The sequence below is a fragment of the Somniosus microcephalus genome, chromosome 26 (genome assembly GCF_052327205.1).
Source record: "Somniosus microcephalus isolate GS21.2 chromosome 26, FLI_Smic_1.0, whole genome shotgun sequence".
NCBI classification, from domain to species: Eukaryota; Metazoa; Chordata; class Chondrichthyes; order Squaliformes; family Somniosidae; genus Somniosus; species Somniosus microcephalus.
The window spans coordinates 26,119,060-26,141,715 of record NC_141012.1 but is presented as its reverse complement, the minus strand read 5'-3'; the positions used below and the strand labels follow the sequence as shown (position 1 = coordinate 26,141,715).

At 45.1% G+C, this 22,656-nt stretch overlaps 1 protein-coding gene across 1 annotated transcript; it reads right to left on the bottom strand.

The window, feature by feature from the left end:
* Window positions 1–4,947: 4,947 nt before the first annotated feature.
* On the bottom strand, window positions 4,948–17,747 carry LOC147100352 (uncharacterized). The gene is made up of 4 exons (XM_085967973.1): window positions 17,404–17,747; window positions 10,732–10,912; window positions 8,017–8,066; window positions 4,948–7,660 (listed from the first exon to the last, which is right to left on the bottom strand). Exons 1-4 carry the CDS (start codon window positions 17,558–17,560, stop codon window positions 6,387–6,389), a joined length of 1,662 nt encoding a protein of 553 aa, XP_085824099.1. The 5' UTR covers window positions 17,561–17,747; the 3' UTR covers window positions 4,948–6,386.
* Window positions 17,748–22,656: the final 4,909 nt, after the last annotated feature.

The following is a 22,656-nucleotide window of genomic DNA, read 5'->3' as shown; positions in this document are numbered from 1 at the left end:
TTTACAAATATTGACCTAGCACAAGCATATTTGCAGATGGAGGTTGAAGAGTCCTCTAGGAAGTATCTCACGATAAACACTCACAAAGGTCTTTACCAGTATCATCGATTGGTATTCGGAGTAGCATCGGCTCCGGTGATATGGCAAAGAGCGATGGAACAAGTCCTGCAAGGGATTCCGGGGACTCAGTGTTACTTGGGCGACATCCTTGTGACAGGTGAAGATGACAGTGAACACCTTAACAACCTAGAACAGGTGCTCACTAGACTACGGGAACATGGTCTGCGAGCCAACCGCCCCAAGTGCGAATTTTTTAAGAAACAGATATCGTATTGTGGCCACGTGATTGATGAAGAGGGGTTACATAAGTTCCCTGACAAAATTGAAGCGGTTGTTAAGGCCCCAGCGCCTGAAAATGTGTCACAACTGAGGTCATTCCTCGGATTGGTGAATTACTATCATAAGTTCTTGCCGAATTTGTCGACAATTTTGCACCCACTGAACGCCCTGCTACGAACGGGGGTAGCATGGAAATGGAGCGATGATTGTAAGCATGCTTTTCAGAAGAGTAAGGACTTAATCACTTCAAGGGAAGTATTGGCTCACTACAACCCAGCACTGCCGATCAGACTGGCGTGTGATGCGTCTCCCTACGGCATTGGGGCGGTACTGTCACATAAATTCCTTGATGGTTTAGAGAGGCCGATAGCTTTTGCGTCACGCTCGTTAACTTCTGCCAAGCGTAACTACGCTCAGATTGACAGAGAGGCCCTCAGCCTAGTGTGGGGGGTGAAGAAGTTCAATCACTACCTGCACGGTCAAAAATTTACTCTACTAACCGATCATCTACCTCTTGTCTCCATTTTCAACCCTCAGAAGGGCGTACCGATAATGACAGCACAACGGCTGCAGAGATGGTCCCTTTTCCTAGAGGCACACCAATATGACATCGAGTACAAAGGAACTAAACAGCATGGAAATGCTGATGGATTGTCACGCCTACCGTTGCCGACAGTGGAAGAAGAAGACCTTGCAGTGGATCCAATGGAGTTATTCCACTCGACCATAGCCGAATGTCTCCCTGTGACGAATGCAAACATAGAAAAGGAAACACGGAATGACCCGACACTATCACGGGTCTATGATTTAACGGTGAAGGGATGGCCAGCACATGGCGAACCACTGCTGCCAGCATTCTCGCCGAGAAGAGAACAGCTGTCAGTGTGCAGAGGAACCTTGATGTGTGGATCCAGAGTAGTAATTCCACCTAAGTTGACGGATAGAGTGCTTAATGAGCTTCATGAGGGTCATCTGGGTGGGGTAAAAATGAAGAACTTAGCCAGAGCGTTTGTGTGGTGGCCGGGAATCGATAGAGAAATCGAAGAGATGACCAAGAGCTGTGCAGGATGCCAGAAGGTCCAAAACGCCCCACCACAAGCTCCTCTGCATCAATGGGAGTGGCCCTCATCTCCATGGCAAAGGGTGCACATTGATTTTGCTGGTCCCTTCATGGACTCGATGTTTTTAATTGCGGTGGATGCACATTCAAAGTGGCCAGAGGTAATAAAAATGTCCTCAACCACCACAGAAAAAACTATCACAGTTTTACGAACCATATTCGCCAGGAATGGGCTGCCTGAACAGATTTGCTCTGACAATGGACCACAGTTTGTGTCTGAAGAGTTCCGGAGGTTCTTAAAGAGCAATGGTGTAAAGCATTACACATCTGCCCCATATCATCCAGCCACTAATGGATTGGCCGAGAGGTTTGTCCAAACATTCAAGAAGGCTATCAAGGCAATGTGTAATGAAGATATACCCCTACAACACAAGGTGGACAACTTCGTGTTTGCCTACCGGAATGCGACACATGCGGTTACCAACCAAACCCCAGCCATGATGTTCTTCAATTGAAGACTACGATGCCGCTTGGATTTGGTTAAGACAAACGTCCGAAGAGATGTGGAGAACAGGCAGTTTCAGAATATGAATGAAAGGCTGACCAGGAGTCTTAAGATAGGTCAACCAGTTTTGGCCCGGGACTACCGCACTGAGAAATGGCAGCCAGGAACGATTTGTACACGGCAAGGACCTCTCATGTATACCGTGGACGTTGGAGAGAGCATTGTAAGACGCCATGCTGACCAGATTCTAGAGTCACTGGAAAACGTCAACTCCACACCACGATCTGATACACCTGGGAATGAAATCGACGTACCAATTGCAGCTACCGCAGAATCGGTGATATTGGAAGCAGATGAACCAAACAACGACATTGATCTCGACTCAACATTGCCAGAAGAAGCTGATACCCCAAAGAGGCATTATCCAGACAGAATCAGGAAGCCTCCTCAAAGACTGAACTTATAATTGCTTAAACTTAACCAATGTATCTAGCAACCGTAATTGTGATTGTAATTAGTTATCATTTAGTTGTTAAATGAATGTTATGTACTGTTTATCTAAAAGGGGAGGAATTGTTGTGTATGCACCTTTAAGAGAATAACTGGTCTCAGACTGCAATACCGGCAGTGACCACCCCTGTATAAAAGGCGCTAGTGAGCCTCTGTGTTTTTAGTTTCACTATTGACTTCCACCAGTAAAGACTTATTTTGTTCCACTCCTGCTGTCCGTGTCTCAATCATTCACGGACGTAATAGCCGGGGTTCAACGAACAGATTGTGACTATCGTCTTGTGAAGTATTACTTTCTCTGTACTGGATGTTTTATGCCTGTTTTACTGATACACAATATACCTGGACCCAGAGTGGTTTGTGTAGTCACGGACAAATTAATATAAAGAGCTTTTGAAAGCTACATCTGTGACCAGCAGGCCGCGGGTGTGTTGCTGGTGCTGTTGCTGACCACCTTGGTCCTCATCTGAGGTCCAATCTAAGGCATCATAAGCTGCACCCATCCTGATGTGACAGACCAAACCTCCAAAGTGTAAAAAGTAACTCCAGGCCGCAAATTTAATCATGTTGGGGGCGGGGTGGGGGGGGTGGTTTAGAGGCGGGTCCGCTGTCAAAATCGTAAAGATTGACAGTTGGTAGGAAACCCGCTTTCAACCCGCCTCCACGCGAGTCTCCCAGGTGTCGGGTCTATCAGCACAGGACTGACCCGACACCAAGCGGCGGGGGAAACAATTCAACCACTTAAATGGCTTGTGAAAAGCCAATTTTAGAGTATTTTGAGGCTTACTTGTAATTTTACCTTCTCCCCCACTGGTTACCCGCTGTTCGGGGAACACGCCGGCTCAACCTGGCGTGTTTTGAGTCTGGTCTGATATTTGTGAAAGACTGGCAGCTGCAGAAGCGGTGTAAAGGATGCCATGTTGCAGATGGTGAGTTTCAGAGCGCAGAAAATGTTGGTTACTGCATTTTTAATACATATAGAGATTTCTTTAGCTTACAAGTTTTTAGATCCAATTGTATGTCCAGTGCCACCTCATTGGGAGAACCTCTCTCGCCAGTGACAGATCGTGTCTGTCATCTCACCTGCAGCTGCCATCTATTCCAGCAACATCGGAGCCAATGAAACAATCAGACCTTGGTCCTCCGAATCCTTCCACGATCAGCCCCAACACCAACATCACCACCAACCTTCTCCGCCATCACCTGACGCTGCACTGGACACAGGGCATCAGCCCCTGACAAAATTGCTGCCCGGGAGGCCAGCGATGACATCACCATGGCCAGGTTTTCTTCACTTGACGCTGTAAACCCTGGCTGCCACATGATGCGCCAGGTTGACACCATCCCACACCAGCACCAAGAAGCATCCCTTTAATGTCCAAGTCATTCCATGCACACTCATCACTATAGTGGGGTGGGGGGCGGTGGGGAGGGGGGAGTTATGACTGAACAATCACTGGAACTCAGTAAGACACTTCTCAATGTGCGCTCAGATCTGTCCAATAAGGGGCACTTTTTGAAAGAGATTTCACTATATGACAACACATTACCAGAAACTTCACATGGACAATGGCTAAACCTCTCAAGTGCCTGCCCTTGTGTATTGTTAGTTGGTATGCTTGCAGTTCAATTAGGGTGAGTGTGAGGGGTGGCTAGTGAGATGGGGAAGTGATAAAGTAGATAGAGAGGGTTGGTAGAGGTTCAAGGTAAGTTGGTGTCCTGGGGAGGTCTCTTCTGCCCTTGGAAGGGAAGAGAACCTCCCTGTGTGCTGTGACTATCTCCATAAGCATATGGAGGGAGTCATTGGAGAGCCTGGGTGCAAGTGTTCACCTTTGTGTAGTGATTGCAGCACCTCAATGCTGTCAAACACTGACAGAACAACAGTCAAACTCCATGTGGACGTGGTCCCTTTAAGGAAACTGGCTGATGACGCATCATGAAATTATGTCATCAGACCCGCTTCCTGTTAATTGTCCGGGAAGCCCGCAGGACGGGCTTGACAAGGCCAATCAAGGTAAATTCATGTCTGCAGAGCGGCGGCAGCTGGGAGCGGGACCGGAACCCGGGAGCCAGCTGACACGCCCCCATCCTGTCTCCTCAATTAAATTAGCAGCCAAAGTGTAGAAAGTACCCTCACCAAAAGTACTGTGAACAAATCCTTTCCCACAAGCTGGCCTATTTCCCTGAGATTGATTCACCCCCCTCAATTGCCACTGTGTACTTGCCTTGCTTTTACTGGTGAGTTTCAGGAAGCCTGGGAAACCTGTGGACCCGACGTTAAACTGAAAAGTGTCTTGAAATATTGCTCTAATTGAGCGAGTAACATAGCGTAATTGGCAATCCGCCTCACCAGAGGGGTTGCGCGCACGCATCCGAATGCGCTCGAGGGAACTGCGGAAGTCGGCGGGTCCCAACGCGCTGTCAATTTCGCCGGTTTTAACCCGCACCCAAACCCACGCACACCTGCAGATTAAAATTCAGCCCAATAATTCACACATAGTTTAATCAATTACTTCAATAGACAAATGAGGCACACCTGTAATTTTATTGCTAGTAACAAAAGTTGACAATTACTTCAACTGAAGAGGGAGGAAACTTACATAATCTCATAACAGCAAATACCCAGCTAACCAGCATTTATCTTTTTAAAGTACAGCAGCAGCAAATGCTTTATTATAAGATATCAGACTTGCAGTTTATAGTCTGCAAGTCTTCATAACATGGATACAACTGCAAAAAACACAATTGCTTTTGGAATATTTAGCTGAATATTTTACTTAATCAAATATATAAAAGAGAATTAAATATTGAATAAAGGGGCAAACAAATTCAAGTTCTAAATGAGCATTAAGTACTTCAAATGAAAGCTGAGGAAAACGATCAATGGTTAATAATTGTCATGCAGTAACTGTGCAAGTGACTCCAATTTGGAGTAGAGTAAACTGTATGTTATGATAATGGATTATTTATTAATAAAACTACATTAAAGAAAATGTAAATACATTAGCAGGACTAGCAGAAGGCTCAAATAAAAATAAGTGTTAGAATGTCAGAATTGTTATAACTTGCAGTGACACCCCAGCACAACAGTGTCACCCCATCAATTAATGTAAAAAAAAATTGTATTCTATTATTATGAAGATAATTGATATGTTGAATTCAAAAATCATTGACGGAATTGGAAACCAACATGATTTTCACTATGATTTGCAGAATCGAATAGGATCTTAAAGAAACGCAAGTCAGACAATTCAATCACACACTTTGTTTAAAAGGCAGAATGCGCCCATTCTAATCTTCAGGCACTTTCTGGGTTCATTGCCGGACTTCACAGCTTAGCAGAGACCAGATGTTGACTTCCATCACTATCACAACATCTGACATGGTGGTTGGTCAAAGGTTCCAGTGAGACTCATCATCAAAGCTACGTAAAGGAGTCAAACAATTCAACAGCTGACCAAAAATTGCTTAGACATTCAAACTGTGACATTCTTGGGCATCCCATATACAATTTAATAAAATCAAATAAAAATGCAAGAGGCCAAAATGAACATAGAAATTATATGAAACTAATAAACAGCTGTAGACATCTGGTAGGCCCATATTGACATATTGAGGGAGTTGACTGGAATTCTAAGAGGTTTATCAATGCAAAACGAATGTATTTATTTATATCACTGCTCAGAAGTCCAATCAGGAGCACCAGACACTTCTTCATACCAGTTAGATTAGGAAAATTCAATCAATTGGAATTTGTAACAGGGAAAAGCAGAATCTAGCATTTGTAATTTTCGTAAATTTGCAATTGCTTAAAGAAAGCAAAACGCAAAATGCATTTCCCAATGCCTCTTCTAAGATCACCACTGTGCAACATCAGGGCCTCCTGCTTTACAAACACTCATGAATTGGGTTAGGGCCCTTGTGTCTGCAGGTATTTAGTAGTGACAACTTCTACAGGCTATGTGATTCACTTTATTGTGAGAGTGATTGTTCAACTGTTATAAAGACAAAGAATAACAGAGTAATAGCAAATCCACCCAATGGTTTGAAGGTACTCATAGCATTTCGTGTGGTACTGGAAGTTGATGAGGTGGAAGCGGTGGTCATGTTCCCAGTGGGCATGGCAGTAGCCATAGTGGTATTGGTCATGTTGGTCACATTGCTGGTGGGACCAGTTGTCATGTTGTTCATCGTCGCACTGGTGGTGGTTATAATGCTGGTGGTCACATTGGCGTTGGGTGAAGCAGTGGACATATTTCCAGTGGTCACATTGGCATTGGGTGAAGCAGTGGTCATATTTCCAGTGGTCACATTGGCATTGGGTGAAGCAGTGGTCATATTTCCAGTGGTCACATTGGCATTGGGTGAAGCAGTGGTCATATTTCCAGTGGTCACATTGGCATTGGGTGAAGCAGTGGTCATATTTCCAGTGGTCACATTGGCGTTGGGTGAAGCAGTGACCATATTTCCAGTGGTCACATTGGCATTGGGTGAAGCAGTGGTCATATTTCCAGTGGTCACATTGGCGTTGGGTGAAGCAGTGGCCATATTTCCAGTGGTCACATTGGCGTTGGGTGAAGCAGTGGCAATATTTCCAGTGGTCACATTGGCGTTGGGTGAAGCAGTGACCATATTTCCAATGGTCACATTGACGTTGGGTGAAGCAGTGGTCATATTTCCAGTGGTCACATTGGCATTGGGTGAAGCAGTGGCCATATTTCCAGTGGTCACATTGGCATTGGGTGAAGCAGTGGACATATTTCCAGTGGTCACATTGGCGTTGGGTGAAGCAGTGGCCATATTTCCAGTGGTCACATTGGCGTTGGGTGAAGCAGTGGTCATATTTCCAGTGGTCACATTGGCATTGGGTGAAGCAGTGGCCATATTTCCAGTGGTCACATTGGCGTTGGGTGAAGCAGTGGCCATATTTCCAGTGGTCACATTGGCGTTGGGTGAAGCAGTGGTCATATTTCCAGTGGTCACATTGGCATTGGGTGAAGCAGTGGCCATATTTCCAGTGGTCACATTGGCGTTGGGTGAAGCAGTGACCATATTTCCAATGGTCACATTGGCGTTGGGTGAAGCAGTGGTCATATTTCCAGTGGTCACATTGGCATTGGGTGAAGCAGTGGCCATATTTCCAGTGGTCACATTGGCATTGGGTGAAGCAGTGGTCATATTTCCAGTGGTCACATTGGCGTTGGGTGAAGCAGTGGTCATATTGCTGGTGGGCATAGCGGCAGAACCTATGGGAAAAATATTATATTTAGCAAATAATATTTCTATGGTTAACAATATATATACATTTTTCCTTCGAATTTCAATTATATTGATTCAGGGCTAGAGATTCCACTTCTGAATTTATAAGCTCTTGAGTTTCTGTTCATTCACTTTGACACAGGGAAAATCACAGGGTGGTGAGAGTTCAAGTGGAATTTGCACTCCTCAGTCTTAATCTCAGATATTTGCCACAAAAATACTTTAAAAATTTGTGGAGGTATTAAATTTATATCAAGGTTGTGAGTTTATAAAGTATGAAATATATGACTGACGTTGCTTATTCAATCATAAGCCCCGCAGTTAGCATTGAAGGTATTCCTACCTATTCGTTGAATTTGAAGATATGTGTTACCAGATGCCTGGATGTATGCACTGAAAAAGAATAGAAAAAAATTAGAAAAATAATACTTGCTATCGCATGTCCCGATTCATAATTAAAGATTATAAGCAACACTGAGGATAAAAACAGAAAATGCTGGAAATACTCAACAGGTCAGGCAGCATCTGTAGAGAGAGAAACAGAGTTAACATTTCAGGTCGATGACCCTTCGTCAGAACTGGAAAAAGCTGGAGGTGGAACCTGTTCTGAAATGTTAACTCTGTTTCTCGCTCTACAGATGCTGCCTGATCTGCTGAGTATTTCCAACATTTTCTGTTTTTATATCAGGGCCTAGAAATTGGGTATAGCCCCGCCAGCACGTTTGCGCCGAAAATTTTGCGCCCGCCGCGGAGCCAGTTGTGCCCGCCCCATATTCACTTTCAGCGCCCCAAAGCGGAACCGGGCGCTGGTACAGGGTGTGTCCGCCCCGCTTGGGGCGCTGAAAGTGAATTTCAGCGCTCCCGGTCTCGCTGCGCCACCCGATGCGGTGCGGCAGGCTGCTGTACTGCAGGCCTCCCCCTTCTCTTAAAGGGGAGGTGCCTGCAACGGCCGGAGCCCCGATTGCAAGTGCCGGCAAAAGAGCCCGGCACAACGGAGAAGTGCCGGGCTCCACGGAAACCAGCCGGCAATGCCATGGGGGGGGGGGGGGTGGAGGAGGCCGGGGAAGGAGGTGCGGGCAGGCGGCCGCCGAAAAAGCGGCTGCCCCGCACCTCCACCTTAACTTGCGCCGCTAAGGCTGCAGTAAGGACCCAGTCTCCCGATGTTGTTAGCGCCCGCCACGGAAGAGGCGGCCGCTACTGAAGATGGGGATCGGCGTGGTTTCGGGCGGTACCGGGGCACTGCGCACACCGATGACGTCACCGGTGCTGGCGCAGCGCTACCGGCTAACGCCGATGTTAGGGCCCACCTAATTTCGGGCGCGACGCAACTTCCGGCGCAAGCCACTCTTTCGCCCCTAATTGAGCGCAAACGCAACTGAATTTCTAGGCCCAGGTTTCCAGCATCCGCAGTATTTTGCTTTTGTATTACTGAGAATTAAACTTGGGTTACCTGGTGCGCTATGGATGTATTTTGCGCCTTATTACTGATTGAATTATAAATAAATAAGGAAGTTAACAGAGTGAATTAGAAACAAGGATATAAATGAAGAAAACATTAGAAATGCTGGAAATCGAAAATAAAAACAGCAAATGCTGGAAAGACATAGCAGGTTGATCAGCAAAGGTAAATGTTCTGGGTGCAGACCCTTCTTCAGAACCTTTTTTTAAATTAATAAACAAGGATTGGACATTTGCCCTCAGAAAATTTCCACGTACCTGCTGCAGCTAACCATCTACATGAATTATTAATTTTTGAACTATAATATTGGTCACTCACAAAGCAAACAACATATCAAATCTTTTGGCTGACCTGCTGGGTGCTTCCAGCATTTTCTGTTTTTATTACATCTCGTTAAGACTTGCCTGGATGAGTGCAGCTGCAACAACACTCAAGAAGCTCGACACCATCCAGGACAAAGCAGCCCGCTTGATTGGCACCCCATCCACCACCTTAAACATTCACTCCCTCCACCACCGGCGTATCGTGGCTGCAGTGTGTGCCATCTACAAGATGCACTGCAGCAACTTGCCAAGGCATCTTTGGCAGCACCTCCCAAACCCGCGACCTCTTCCACCTAGAAGGACAAGGGCTGCAGATGTATGGGAACACCACCACCTCCAAGTTCCCCTCCAAGTCAGACACCATCCTGACTTAGAAGTATATCACCAATCCTTCATCGGCGGTGGGTCAAAATCCTAGAACTCCCTCCCTAACAGCACTGTGGGAGTACCTTCACCACATGGACTGCAGTGGTTCAAGAAGACGGCTCACCACCACCTTCTCAAGGGCAATTAGGGATGGGCAATAAATGCTGGCCTTGCCAGCAGCGCCCAGATCCTATAAGCGAATAAAAAGAAAGACGGGACAAATACCCTGACTTACTGCAACTTCACACAAAGTAAGACCTAAATTGAAATGAAACTCTTAAGTAACCTGAACTGGGCATTATCAAAAGTTTTCCTCTTGCCGCTGTTTTCAGTTTTAGCAGACTGGTCCCATTGTCCACATTTGCTATTGTTGTGCATGTCCATCACATGAGGGAAAGGATGATTCAGGTACTCGGAGGCCTTGCAACAAGGGCAACTGTTCTGAAATTTTTGTTTGAAACATTCTGCTTATTAACCTTAACAAAGTGTTGAGAGAGGCAGCACTCTGATTTCCACCCCCACCCTTTTTTCTTATGAAGGTGCTAGATTACACTAGGGTTAGGATTTGGGTTAGGACAGGGTGTGGTTCCACCAGTCTGGTATCTTTCCCAAGTAGCCATGTGTGAGCCTACACAGTGACTATCGCTAGGCGATTCGACCATGGGTATACCCAGGCAGATGATAGTTCAGAGTAAGGAAGCTGGTGATAAAGGAGCGAGTCTATTATCTCGCACAGGCACAGGAGTCATGTAAAATGGTTTACACCCCTTGTATAGTTAGAAAACGCCTCGTGTATGATACACATGATATCCTGTGACAGTATCAGGTCTGACATAGTTTGTACAGTATGTAAGAATCTATAATAGGAATTAGATGAAAAGTTAAAATACGGTTAAAAGAAAAATCATACCTGAATGTCACATTAGCTGACATGTTTGCAGGTGAAGTCCAGATGTCACTTGATACATTTCTATTGCCATAAATACCCAGGCAACTTGTGATATTTGTCTTCCAAATACCAAAGCTAGTTGTATTGTTAATCGTCGCTGATAGAGCCACTTTAACTTCAGATGTAATTCCTGAAATGGTAACTGGGAGAATGCAGCAATACTGGCATTAAATGTTTGTATGGCGATGAAGGCAATCACATGAAGGCTTCATAGGGAATATGCTATCTAATTTTAATATTTCTTTTGAAAGTTGAAGGATGTGCTAAGCTTGTGATACAATCTACAAACACATGCACAATCATAACAGAAATAAAAACAAAAAATGCTGGAAATACTCAGCAGGTCAGGCAGCATCAGTGGAGAGAGAAACAGGGTTAACGTTTCAGGTCAATGACCCTTCATCAATACTGACCTGCTGAGTGTTTCCAGCATTCTGGGATGTGGTTTTACAGATAACATCAGCCTTCTGATGCCTTGTCCAAATGGTCGTTCTTCGTGTGTGAATGTGGACAGTGAGTATTGTCGCCATGGTGATTGGAGGGGCAATCATAGATGAGGTTGTCTTCAACTGACATTCACGCTTTCCAGCAGAGAGGTGTTGACACCAGCTCTGGTGCCCTTCCTGCTATCCTGACTGACATGAAATCAGCACAGTTTGGATGGAACTGGGGACATTCATGATCTATATGACTCAATACCACACCAGGCAATGCATTTATCCAGTGAAGGAGTCATTTTTAATTTAGTAATAATGGACTTTTGAAGTGAGGAAGGGGTGATAGGTTAATAGGGCAGGGTTTTAAATTCCATATGAGAGGGGACAGAAATTGTTTACAAAAGCTATATTTAAAACGTATATAAATTGCTCTCTATTTTAATTCAAAATAACCTCTGAAAATCAAGATGGCATCCAGCTTTCTTCCTGTTGTCCTTTAGGCAGGCAAAAATATAATAGATAGCTGCAAATGATAACATGTTCGATAAAAGTCACTACCATTAGCCTCAGTGACTTGGGCTAGGAAGAGAAAATAAATTAAGCCGCAGTTCATAAAATTACATTACTTAGAATCTACAGCACAAGCCATTTGTTCCAACTGGTCTATGCCGGTGTTTGTGCTCCACAGTAACATCCTCCCACTATTGTCTCTTCCCACCCTGTCCCCATATCCCTCTACTCCCTTCTCCCTCATGTCCTTGCTGCTGATTTCTATCCATTGACAACTACTGGCAGGTGGCCCTTGGTGGAGAACAGGATTTGATTCAGCCATATGGAATAGCCTAGGATATTCTAGACCAGAGGCTATTCCAGACTAGGCTCATGTCTAAATAATGACCACTTTGCTGAGATAACAAAGGACAAGTGGCTATGATGTAATGACACCCCAGCAAGGAATCTAAGGAGAGGAGGGGAGAAAATGGGTAGAGAAAAATGTATCACAGCTCCACTTTCCTGAGGTGTTTGTGGGTCAAAAGACCCATCTTTAGTGTCTGATTGTTACACTGAAGTTTTACAGACCAGTGAATAGTTTTATGGCACCCTTTCATTCGCAGTTAATGGAAAGTAACAATAAAACTATATCTGGCTCGGAAGACTCTTATATGGGAATTTGCATTGTTAATGGTAGAGGTTCCTCTATGTGCTACTGTTAGCAAATTCATTAACCTGTTTATTTTAAATGCCTTAAAACTTTGTTAAGATAGTAGTCAAGAATTTCACCGATGACTATCCATTCTATGAAATTAGCACCCTTTCGAATTTTCCACTCCCAGCCTTGTTGCTTTAATTAATGTTGAATTATGTGTAATTTTGAGTAACCTTTAAGCGCTAGGCCCCTCATAATTTTATACACCTCAATTTGGTCTCCCCTCAGCCTCCTCTGTTCCAAAGAAAACAACCCCAGCCTATCCAATCTTTTCTCATAGCTAAACTTCTCCAGCCCAAGCAACATCCTCATAAATCTCCTCTGCACCGTTTCTAGCACAATCACATCCTTCCTGTAATGTGGTGACCAGAACTGCACGCAGTATTCTAGCTGCGGCCTAACTAGTGTTTTATACAGTTCAAGCATAACCTCCCTGCTCTTATATTCTATGCCTCTGCTAATAAAGGCAAGCATCCCGTATGCCTTCTTACCCATCTTATCTACCTGTCCTGCTACCTTCAGGGATCTGTGGACATGCACTCCAAGGTCCCTCTGATCCTCTGCATTTCTCAGTGTCCTACCATTTATTGTATATTCCCTTGCCTTGTTAGCCCTCCCCAAATGCATTACCTCACACTTCTCCAGATTGAATTCCATTTGCCACTGTTCTGCCAACCTGACCAGTCCATTGATATCTTCCTGCAGTCTGCAGTCTATGTCCTCTTGAAGTCTATCAGTATCCTCCTCACTGTTCACTGCACTTCCAAGTTTTGTGTCATCTACAAATTTTGAAATTGTGCCCTGTACTCCCAAGTCCAAGTCATTAATATATATTGACGTAATAAAGACTCACTACGCACTTGGTTGTACATAAAGCAAGGCTTTAATCAACTTGTAACAAAACATGGAGGTCTAGTTAGTAGTCACTAGCTTCCTGTTTCCAGACTGTCTCTGGCCAAGCTGGGCCCACACCCTAGTATTTATACTCCTCGGGCGGCGCCCCCAGCTGGCCGTTCAGTAGTACTTCCTTGTAGAGGTTTCGATTTATGACATATATCAAGAAAAGCAGTGGCCCTAGTACCTTCCTCCAGTCCAAAAAACAACCGTTCACCACTAATCTCTGTTCCCTGTCACTTAGCCAATTCCATATCCATGCTGTCACTGTCCCTTTTATTCCATGGGCTTCAACTTTGCTGGCAAGCCTATTATGTGGCACTTTATCAAACGTCTTTTGGAAGTCCATCTAAACCACATCAACCGCACTGCCCTCCTCAACCCTTTCTGTTACCTCATCAAAAAACTCAATCAAGTTAGTTAAACACGATATGCCTTTAACAAATCCGTGCTGGCTTTCCTTAATTAATCCCGGATTATAATTTCTAAAAGCTTCCCCACTACTGAGGTTAAACTGACTGGCCTGTATTTGATAGGTTTATCCTTACCCCAATTTTCGAACAAGGGTGTAACATTTGCAGTTCTCCAGTCCTCTGTCACCATCCCTGTATCTAAGGAGGATTGGAAGATTATGGCCAGTACCTCTGCAATTTCCACCTTTACTTCCCTCAGTATCCTAGGATGCATCTCATTCAGTCCTGGTGATTTATTTACTTTAAGTACAGCCAGTCTTTCTAATACCTCCTCTTTATCAATTTTTATCCCATCCAGTATCTTCACTAACTCCTCTTTCAGTATGACTTTGGCAGCATCTTCTTCCTTGGTAAAGACAGATGCAAAGTATTCATTTAGTACCTCAAATCTATTCTCATACTCTCTCTTTGCCCCTCTTATTTCCTTTTTCACTTCCCCTTTGAACTTTCTTTATTCAACCTGGTTCTCACTTGTATTGTCAACCTGACACCTGCTTGTTCTGCTTCATCTTACTCTCTGTCTCTTTCATCATCCAGGGTGCTCTGACTTTGGTTGCCCTACCGTCCCCCTCGTGGGAATGTACCTCGTCTGTACCCAAACAATCTCCTCTTTAAGCCTGTTGCTCGATTACAGTTTTGCATGCCAATCTTTGATTCCAATTTACCCGGGCCAGATCCATTCTTAACCCACTGAAATTGGCCTTCCTCCAATTAAGTATTTTTACTCTAGATTGCTCCCTGTCCTTTTCCATAGGTAATCTAAACCTTATGATATTATGATCACTGTTCCCTAAATGTTCCCAGACTGACACTTGCTCCACTTGACCCACCTCATTCCCCAGAACCAGATTCAGCAATGCCTCCCACCACATTGGGCTGGAAACATACTGATCAAGAAAGTTCTCCTGAAAATTCAGAAATTCTTCCCCCTCTTTGCCCTTTACTATCCCAGCCTATATTAGGATAGTTGAAGTCCCCCATTATCACTACTCTATAGTTCTTGCACCTCTCTGTAATTTCCCTGCAAATTTGCTCCTCTATATCCTTCCCACTAGTTGGTGGCCTATAGAATACATCTAGTAGTGTAATGGCACCTCTATTGTTTCTCAACTCTAACAAAATAGATTCTGTCCTTGACCCCTCCAGGACATCCTCTCTCTCAAGCACTGTAATATTCTCCTTAATCAATACTGCCACCCCACCTTCTTTCTTTCCTTCCCTATCTCTCCTGAACACTTATATCCAGGAATATTTAGTCCCCAATCCTGCCCTTTTTTGAGCCAAGTCTCTGTTATCGCCACGGCATCATATTCCCATGAGGATATTTGTGCCTGCAGCTCACCAACCTTATTTACTATGCTTCATGCATTTACACGCATGCACTGTAAATCTATCTTAGACCTTCTCGTATTCTCTCTTAGTCTGACCCCACCTAATACTGTACTATTTCTTACTCTAGTGCTATCTGTTTCTCCCAATCCTTTGTGCACCTTGTTTCTCCTTTCTAATGCTACATCCTGGTGCCCACCCCCATGGTAAATTAGTTTAAACCCGCCCCAACAGCACTAGCAAACCCCCCCCGTGAGGACATTGGTCCCAGCACCTCCCCCAGAACCGGTCCAAATGTCCCAGGAATCTAAAGCCCACCCTCCTGCAACATCTCTCTCCAGCCACGCATTTATCTGCTCTATCCTCCTACTTCTATACTCACTAGCTTGTGGCACCGGGAGTAATCTGGAGATTACTACCTTTGAGGCCCTGCATTTTAATCTCTTTCCTAGCTCCCTAAAATTTGCATGCAGGACCTCATCCCTCTCTCTACCTATGTCATTGATACCGATATGGACTATGACCTCTGGCTGTTCACCCTCCCCCCTCAGAATTATGCAGCCGCTCAGTGACATCCTTGGCCCTGGCACCAGGGAGGCAACATACCATCATGGAATCACATCTGCAGCCGCAGAAACGCCTGCCTGTTCCCCTAACTATCTACTCCCCTATCACTATTGCTTTCCTGATCTTCCTCCTCCCACCCGTACAGCTGAGCCACCTGTGCTGGATTATTGTGTCCGATTCTGGGCACCACACTTTAGGAAAGATGTCAAGGCCTTGGAGGGGGTGCAAAGGAAATTTACTAGAATGATGAGGGAATACAGAGACTAGACAAGCTGGTATTGTTCTCTTTAGAGAAGAGAAGGTGAAGGGGCGATTTAATAGAGAAGTTCAAAATTATGAAGGATTTTGATAGAGTAAATAAGGAGAAACTGTTTCCACTGGCAGGAGGGTTGATAACCAGAGGACAGATGATTTGAAGCTGTAGACTCCTTAACAACCGCTTCAAGATATAAGCTGGGGCACGGACATTGAAGATGATCTAGGGTATGCCAGATCGTTATATAAAATTTTAATTGTCATTTATTAAGCTTAACATTCAATACTATATAACAATCAGAGTGCTATTATCTTTAAGCATAAGACAAAACACTTTTCTTGAAAATGGTGATTAAAACTAGATTAACTGGAAGGATTATGGCCTAGAAATTGGGTTTTGGCTTAGCCAGGGCTTTAGCGCCGGAAGTTAGTGCCGGCGCTAAGTCCCCCTGCGCGCGCCAAAAATTCAGCAGGGCCGCGCCCAAACGGCTGCCGGCGCTACTGAAGGGTCTTTGCGGCGGTAAATCGGCGCTAACTGCCGTTTCGCGCCGCAATTCCGGCGCTGCGGCACCCGATGCGGTGCGGCAGGCTCGGGAAGTGCAGGCCTCCTCCTTCCGTTAAGGAGGAGCTGCCTGCACCCGGCCGCGGCCCGCGCAAATCTGTCTAAAAATGAGCCCGGCACCTCGGACAAGTGCCGGGCTTGCATCTGTTCCGGGGGGTGGGGGGGAGAAGTCCGGGGAGGGAGCTGCGGGCAGGCGGCCGGCGGGAAAGCGGCCGGCCGCCGCGGGGCCTTTAATGCGCCGGCGCAAACTCATGCAAGACTCTGTTGCCAGAGTCTTACTTGCGGCTGCCACGGGCGAGGCGGCCGCAACTGAATTTCAGCGCTAGGGCCCGTCGGCATGGCTACCGGGACGCTGCGCACACCGATGACGTCATCGGTGCCGGCGCAGCGCTACCGGTGCAACGCCGATTTAGGGCCCCAGGGAATTTTTAAACTGGCCATAACTCTGGCGCTAGTCCCTCTAGCGCCTCAAAAGCGGCGCTAAGGCAACTGAATTTCTAGGCCATTGACTTTAGAATATACCATCACCCAAAAGGTATGTAAAACACCGAATACAAGCTGTGTAAAAGCAGTTTACTGCAGCACAAGTGAAATGCCCTTTAGACACACAAGACTGAAGTCTACATCTAACTATCTGACCATCCATATGTGCACACTACTAGTTATGAGACCTTATTGGACAACATGGCTCGCCAACAGCGTGCTTGTTTCCCAAATTATTTTATCACTTATAAACAATGCGGAAACAAACTGCAATACATCGATTGGAGAAAAACAAAGTTCAATTACTTTATTTTCTATTTTTAACTTTTTTTGAATAGAAAAATACATAATAGTATAGTTCTTAAGGGTTAGGATTGAATCTACAGAAAAGAAAATTGCCTTTGGTGAAGTTTTAGAGGAACTCACCATTATATTCCGTATTTGGTCTGTAGTCCGTTGGATTAACAGTTAGATTGAATGCACCGCCAATGGTAGCATTCGGTATCATGCAAAGCTCCTGTGTGTAGGTTGGTACAGACTGAAGAAACAGGCAAAGAGGTAACACTCGTAAAACTGAAGCCATCTTTCTCTTCTGAAAGCTCCTCTGGACAGCTAAAGAGGTGAAGTGTCAGTAGCTGCTTTAGTTCTGACTTCTTCTCAAAAAGGTGCAGTGCTTTTACAAGGTTGCTCCTCCCCGAGGCTATTGAAGTAGAATTTGTCAATATTACTTCATCACTGGGTGGATTATCCTCCTCCTCATGTCACTTGTGAAATAGGTTACTTCTGCCGCCCGCCATTGTTCAGCTATTCATCAAGTTTTTTGAAAAGATGTTTTTAGTTCTGCTTAAAAATGATGGTGACGTGTGTTTATGATGTGGTTATGGTGCATCAGGGATGGTTCTGCATTTAGTGCTTTTGTAATGTACTTTCTTATTAGCTTTCAAGTTTTGCATTTACAGGCAAAAATTACCTTTTTAAACTAAATTGATATAGCCACTATAAAACATGAATTGAGGAAACATCAAGCCTATCTATTCCTTCCAAAGCCAAAAAAGATGTATGAAGTTGCCCTGCTTGCTGGATGCGCATATTGGGAAATCGTGGCATGGGCATGATTGATACTTGAAGGAGAAAAAATTGCAGGGATATGGGGAAAGAGCGGGGGAGTGGGGCTAACTGGATTGCTCCTCGAAAGAGCCGGCGCAGACTCGATGGGCCAAATGGCCTCCTTCTGTGCTGTACTATTCTCTTTTTAGGCAGTCCCTCCAAACTTGATTCCACACTAAAAATGAATTCTCAGGTGAATAATGAGTCCAATGCGGGACCTACAGTCTCTGTCACAGGTGGGGCAGGTGGTGGTTGAAGGGGCGGGTGGGTGGGGTGCTTGGGTTGACGTGCGCTCCTTGCGCTGCCTGCGCTTGGCTTCCGCTTGCTCCCGGCGAAGAGACTCAAGGTGTTCGGCGCCTTCCCGGATGCTTCTCCTCCACTTTGTGCGGTCTTGGGCCAGAAATTCCCAGGTGTCGGTGGGGATGTTGCACTTTTTCAAGGAGGCTTTGAGGGTGCCCTTGAAGTGTTTCCTCTGCCCACCTAGGGCTCTCTTGTCATGTCGGAGCTCCGAGTAGAGCGCTGAACTATTCTATGATTCTATAAACCCGTCATTAGGATCATTCTATCCAGGAATTCTTGTTATTCTGGGTATTACTGTGGACGGTGGTTTCAGTGTGGTCTGTTCACAACTCAGAAGGAGAAGTTAAAAAGAGAACCTGTATTTTATTTGGCCACACAATGCAGAAATAGTCTTTAACCGTCGTGATTGCAGAACAAATTCAAATCTGCTGATACAAGAGCTATAATGAAAGTGTCCCAGAAAATGCAGATGTCCCAATCTGAGGCATTCGCATCCTGGATTAAAAGCCATATCTACCGCAGTTCATGTCATCTCATGATACATAACCTCAGATCCTACCTAACTGCTGTAAAACTGATTCGGCTTCCTTCAGCTTGATTTTTGTACATTTTTGATTGGGCCCTCTTGTGAAATATGTGACGCCTACTGCTCAAATGATCAGTTTACTGGCATGTACCTCCCAAGCCGTCAAAATGAAGAACACAGAATTTCCCCGACCTTCCTCCTGTGAAAATGTGGGCCCCGTCCCAATTTACAGAATCATGTCGGTAACAACAAAAAGGGTAATTATTGGGGGATGACGACACTTGTGCATCAGTATTTTAAAAATCTGAGGTAACCTCGGTCAAAATGGTTTCTTGTCCTGTCCCTCTGTCTCATCCTTTGGCTTGATTAACAAGGTATGTGAAACTTTGCATAATGTGCAAACAATTTGTGAGTGCATCAAATTGTCGACTGTTGCAGCTGAGCAAACAAACCCAATTCCCTGCCAAAACTCCACGTTAACACTCCGCAATGGGCATCTTGGCTCTTTCATTTTAGAGCGATACCCAGGGGGTTACATAGAATGTATGTACAGCACAGAAGCAGGCCATTCGGCCCAACTGGTCCATGCCAGTGATTATACTTCACACCCATCCTACTTCAATTAACCCTATCAACATACCCTCCCATTCCTTTCTCTCTCATGCGGCTTCCCCTTAAATGCAGCTATGCTATTCACCTCAGTCTTCCTTGTGGCAGCGAGTTCCACATTCCCACCACCCTCTGGGTAAAGACATTTCTCCTGAATTCCCTCCTGGATTTGTTAGTGACTATTTTATATTTATGGCCCCATAAATATGATGAGATTCTGTTAAGCTGACCAGTATGTTGTTGCACTTTGTCTTTTTCTGATGAATGAAACATTACAATCGATTCTTTAGAGGTGTGACACTGGCTTCAAACAGAAATTGAGCTTGGAACCAAACAGTCAAATCTGTAACATAGACTACCAGGGAAGGCCTCGGAAACCGGGAAGATATTGCTGGAGGAATGTTTGGTGACTGGTTGTGTTTTAAACCTACAAAAAGGATATTCTGCTGGAAAAAATACAGCACATTGAAGTTTAATTGGATTATAACATGTGTACAAATAGTCAGTGTTATTAAACAATATCTAATTTCTGCATTGTTCCTTCCTTCTGTTCATTGTTGTTTTATGTAACTGTCTTTCAATTTGACATATTACTTATTTTATTTCAGAGATTTTTTTCAGAAAATCTGCAATAATTAAAACCAGATATATAGAGAGATGCGTGCTGGCTGCTTATTTGTTTATTGGATTTGTTTAGCACAAGCTGGTTGGACATGATTTGTATCTCACTTGCAAAGGTTGGCAATCTAATTTTTTGTAAAGGGTGCAATGCAATACCTTCCAAGCCCATTCTGTGTTCTATGTTTAGATATTTCTCGTCATTTTCAGTAAGATGGTATGAAAATCAAAGATCACTAATTGATGGTTAAACTTTAAAGCTTAACTGCTCAGTGTTCATGACAGAACTGGGCGTTAACTGTTAACTATGACAAAGCTTATTTGTGTCATATACGTACATTATTAGTGTATGGAGAAAATTAAAGGGATAATCATACACTCAAGACTCATGCTGAATTACTCAATCTCAGTTTAGTTTGCAGCAGAACTAACCAATCCTACCGACCTGCTGGATTAAAAGGTAATGGCCCAGAAATTCGTGTCGGGGGCAAGCCCCCGACCTACACTTACCTAACGTGCCGGCAGTTGAAACCTGGGCCTGCGTGGATTTCCTGTCTGTGGCCCGGTTCAGCTCCCGGCGCGCTGTGCTTGCGTGATCCAGCGACGTACTTAGTGCGATGCATCGGCTGGGATCATGTGAGCACTGGGCAACCAATCAGAGGATGCAAAAGTTCATTCATGAGTTTGACAGTAAGAACTGTCAAACTCATGAAAGCTCCGGGCGCCCAAAACAATACTTAAACTTGAAATAAATTTTTTTTTAAATCATACTATTTAAATGAACTATAAATAACTTTAAATAACTATTTTAAACAATAATTTAAATTTTTGAAAAAAATAATTTTATAAAAAATCGGGGCTAAAAATACACTTACCTTACTGTAAAGTCTTTAAAAATAATAAACCTGTGGAAAAAAATTCTAATTTTAATTAATAGATCACTTTAAAATTAAGTCCTTACGTCTGCTTTTTTAAAGTGTAAAAAGTGGAGGCCTTCACACATGGGCAAACCTGGAAAAAAAAAGGAAGTTCAACGCGCACGCGCAGACTCCTGGTTCAGAGGATCGGAAATGCCGGTTTCCCGCGCATGCGCTGTGCATGCAGAAAACCGGCAATTCCATCGGTCCCACGCGTGAGTACACGGTGCTTACTCGCGCGTTGGGACACTAATTTCTGGGCCAATAGTTTTCTAATGGTAGGTTCTTTGTGCTTCAATGAGCAGCATTATTGGGGTAATTTTGACTTTGGGCAAGAGTGTAAAATGGGCACTATCGGATCAGCTGCACACTGGCAATGAACGTCGGGAGAGATGTACAACAGGCAGATGATCTAATATCACCTGTTTTACACTATCGCCCAAAGTCATAATTAACCTCAGTGTGTGTAACAAAACCATAAACTTGGGGTACGGTAGCACCGGACCAGGAGAGCACCGGGGCCGAGGATAAAAGGAGGAGCGAGGCGAGGCCCGACCAGATCGGACCAGGAGAGCACCGAGGCGGAGTATAAAAGGAGGAGCGAGGCGAGGCCCGACCAGATCGGACCAGGAGAGCACCGGGGCCGAGGATAAAAGGAGGAGTGAGGCGAGGCCTGACCAGATCGGACCAGGAGAGCACCGAGGCAGAGTATAAAAGGAGGAGCGAGGCGAGGCCCGACCAGATCGGACCAGGAGAGCACCGGGGCCGAGGATAAAAGGAGGAGCGAGGCGAGGCCCGACCAGATCGGACCAGGAGAGCACCAGGGCCGAGGATAAAAGGAGGAGTGAGGCGAGGCCCGACCAGATCGGACCAGGAGAGCACCGAGGCGGAGTATAAAAGGAGGAGCGAGGCGAGGCCCGACCAGATCGGACCAGGAGAGCACCGAGGCGGAGTATAAAAGGAGGAGCGAGGCGAGGCCCGACCAGATCGGACCAGGAGAGCACCGAGGTGGAGTATAAAAGGAGGAGCGAGGCGAGGCCCGACCAGATCGGACCAGGAGAGCATCGAGGTGGAGTATAAAAGGAGGAGCGAGGCGAGGCCCGACCAACTCAGCAGCGGGGGAGAGAGGTAAAAAGTAATCAGAGTGTGACGTCACCAGGGAGCAGGTAAGTGATTGGTTGGTGAGTATTTCTCTATTTTTTAAACTTTAACTCTGTGGTTTATAGTTGCTAAGGTCTTTCTGGTGTAGCGGGGAATGTTGGTAAACCATACAAGCACCCTAATTGGTGGTAGTGAATTAATTTAAATTAATTAAAGGGTAAGTCATGTCAGGACAGTCCAGCCCCGTGTTATGCTCCTCTTGATCTATGTGGGAATTCAGGGACGCTGCCTGTGTCCCTGACGACCATGTGTGCCAGAAATGCATCCAGCTGCAGCTACTAGCAGACCGCATTGCGGTGCTGGAGCTGCGGATAGATGGGCTTTGGAGAGGGTCATGGAAAACACGTTTACTGAGTTGGTCACACCGCATGTAAGGGCTGCACAGGCAGAAGGGAAATGGGTGACCATCAGGCAGAGCAGTAGAGGCAGGCAGGTAGTGCA

What these genes read in the sequence shown, in the direction of transcription:
- LOC147100352 (XM_085967973.1), bottom strand. Translation starts at nt 17,560, where the DNA reads ATGGCTTCAGTTTTACGAGTGTTACCTCTTTGCCTGTTTCTTCAGTCT. An exon ending in ACCAAATACGGAATATAATG is followed by an intron (nt 10,913 to 17,403) that starts GTGAGTTCCTCT and finishes GCATTCTCCCAG; the next exon opens with TTACCATTTCAGGAATTACA. An exon ending in TCAGCTAATGTGACATTCAG is followed by an intron (nt 8,067 to 10,731) that starts GTATGATTTTTC and finishes ATTCTTTTTCAG; the next exon opens with TGCATACATCCAGGCATCTG.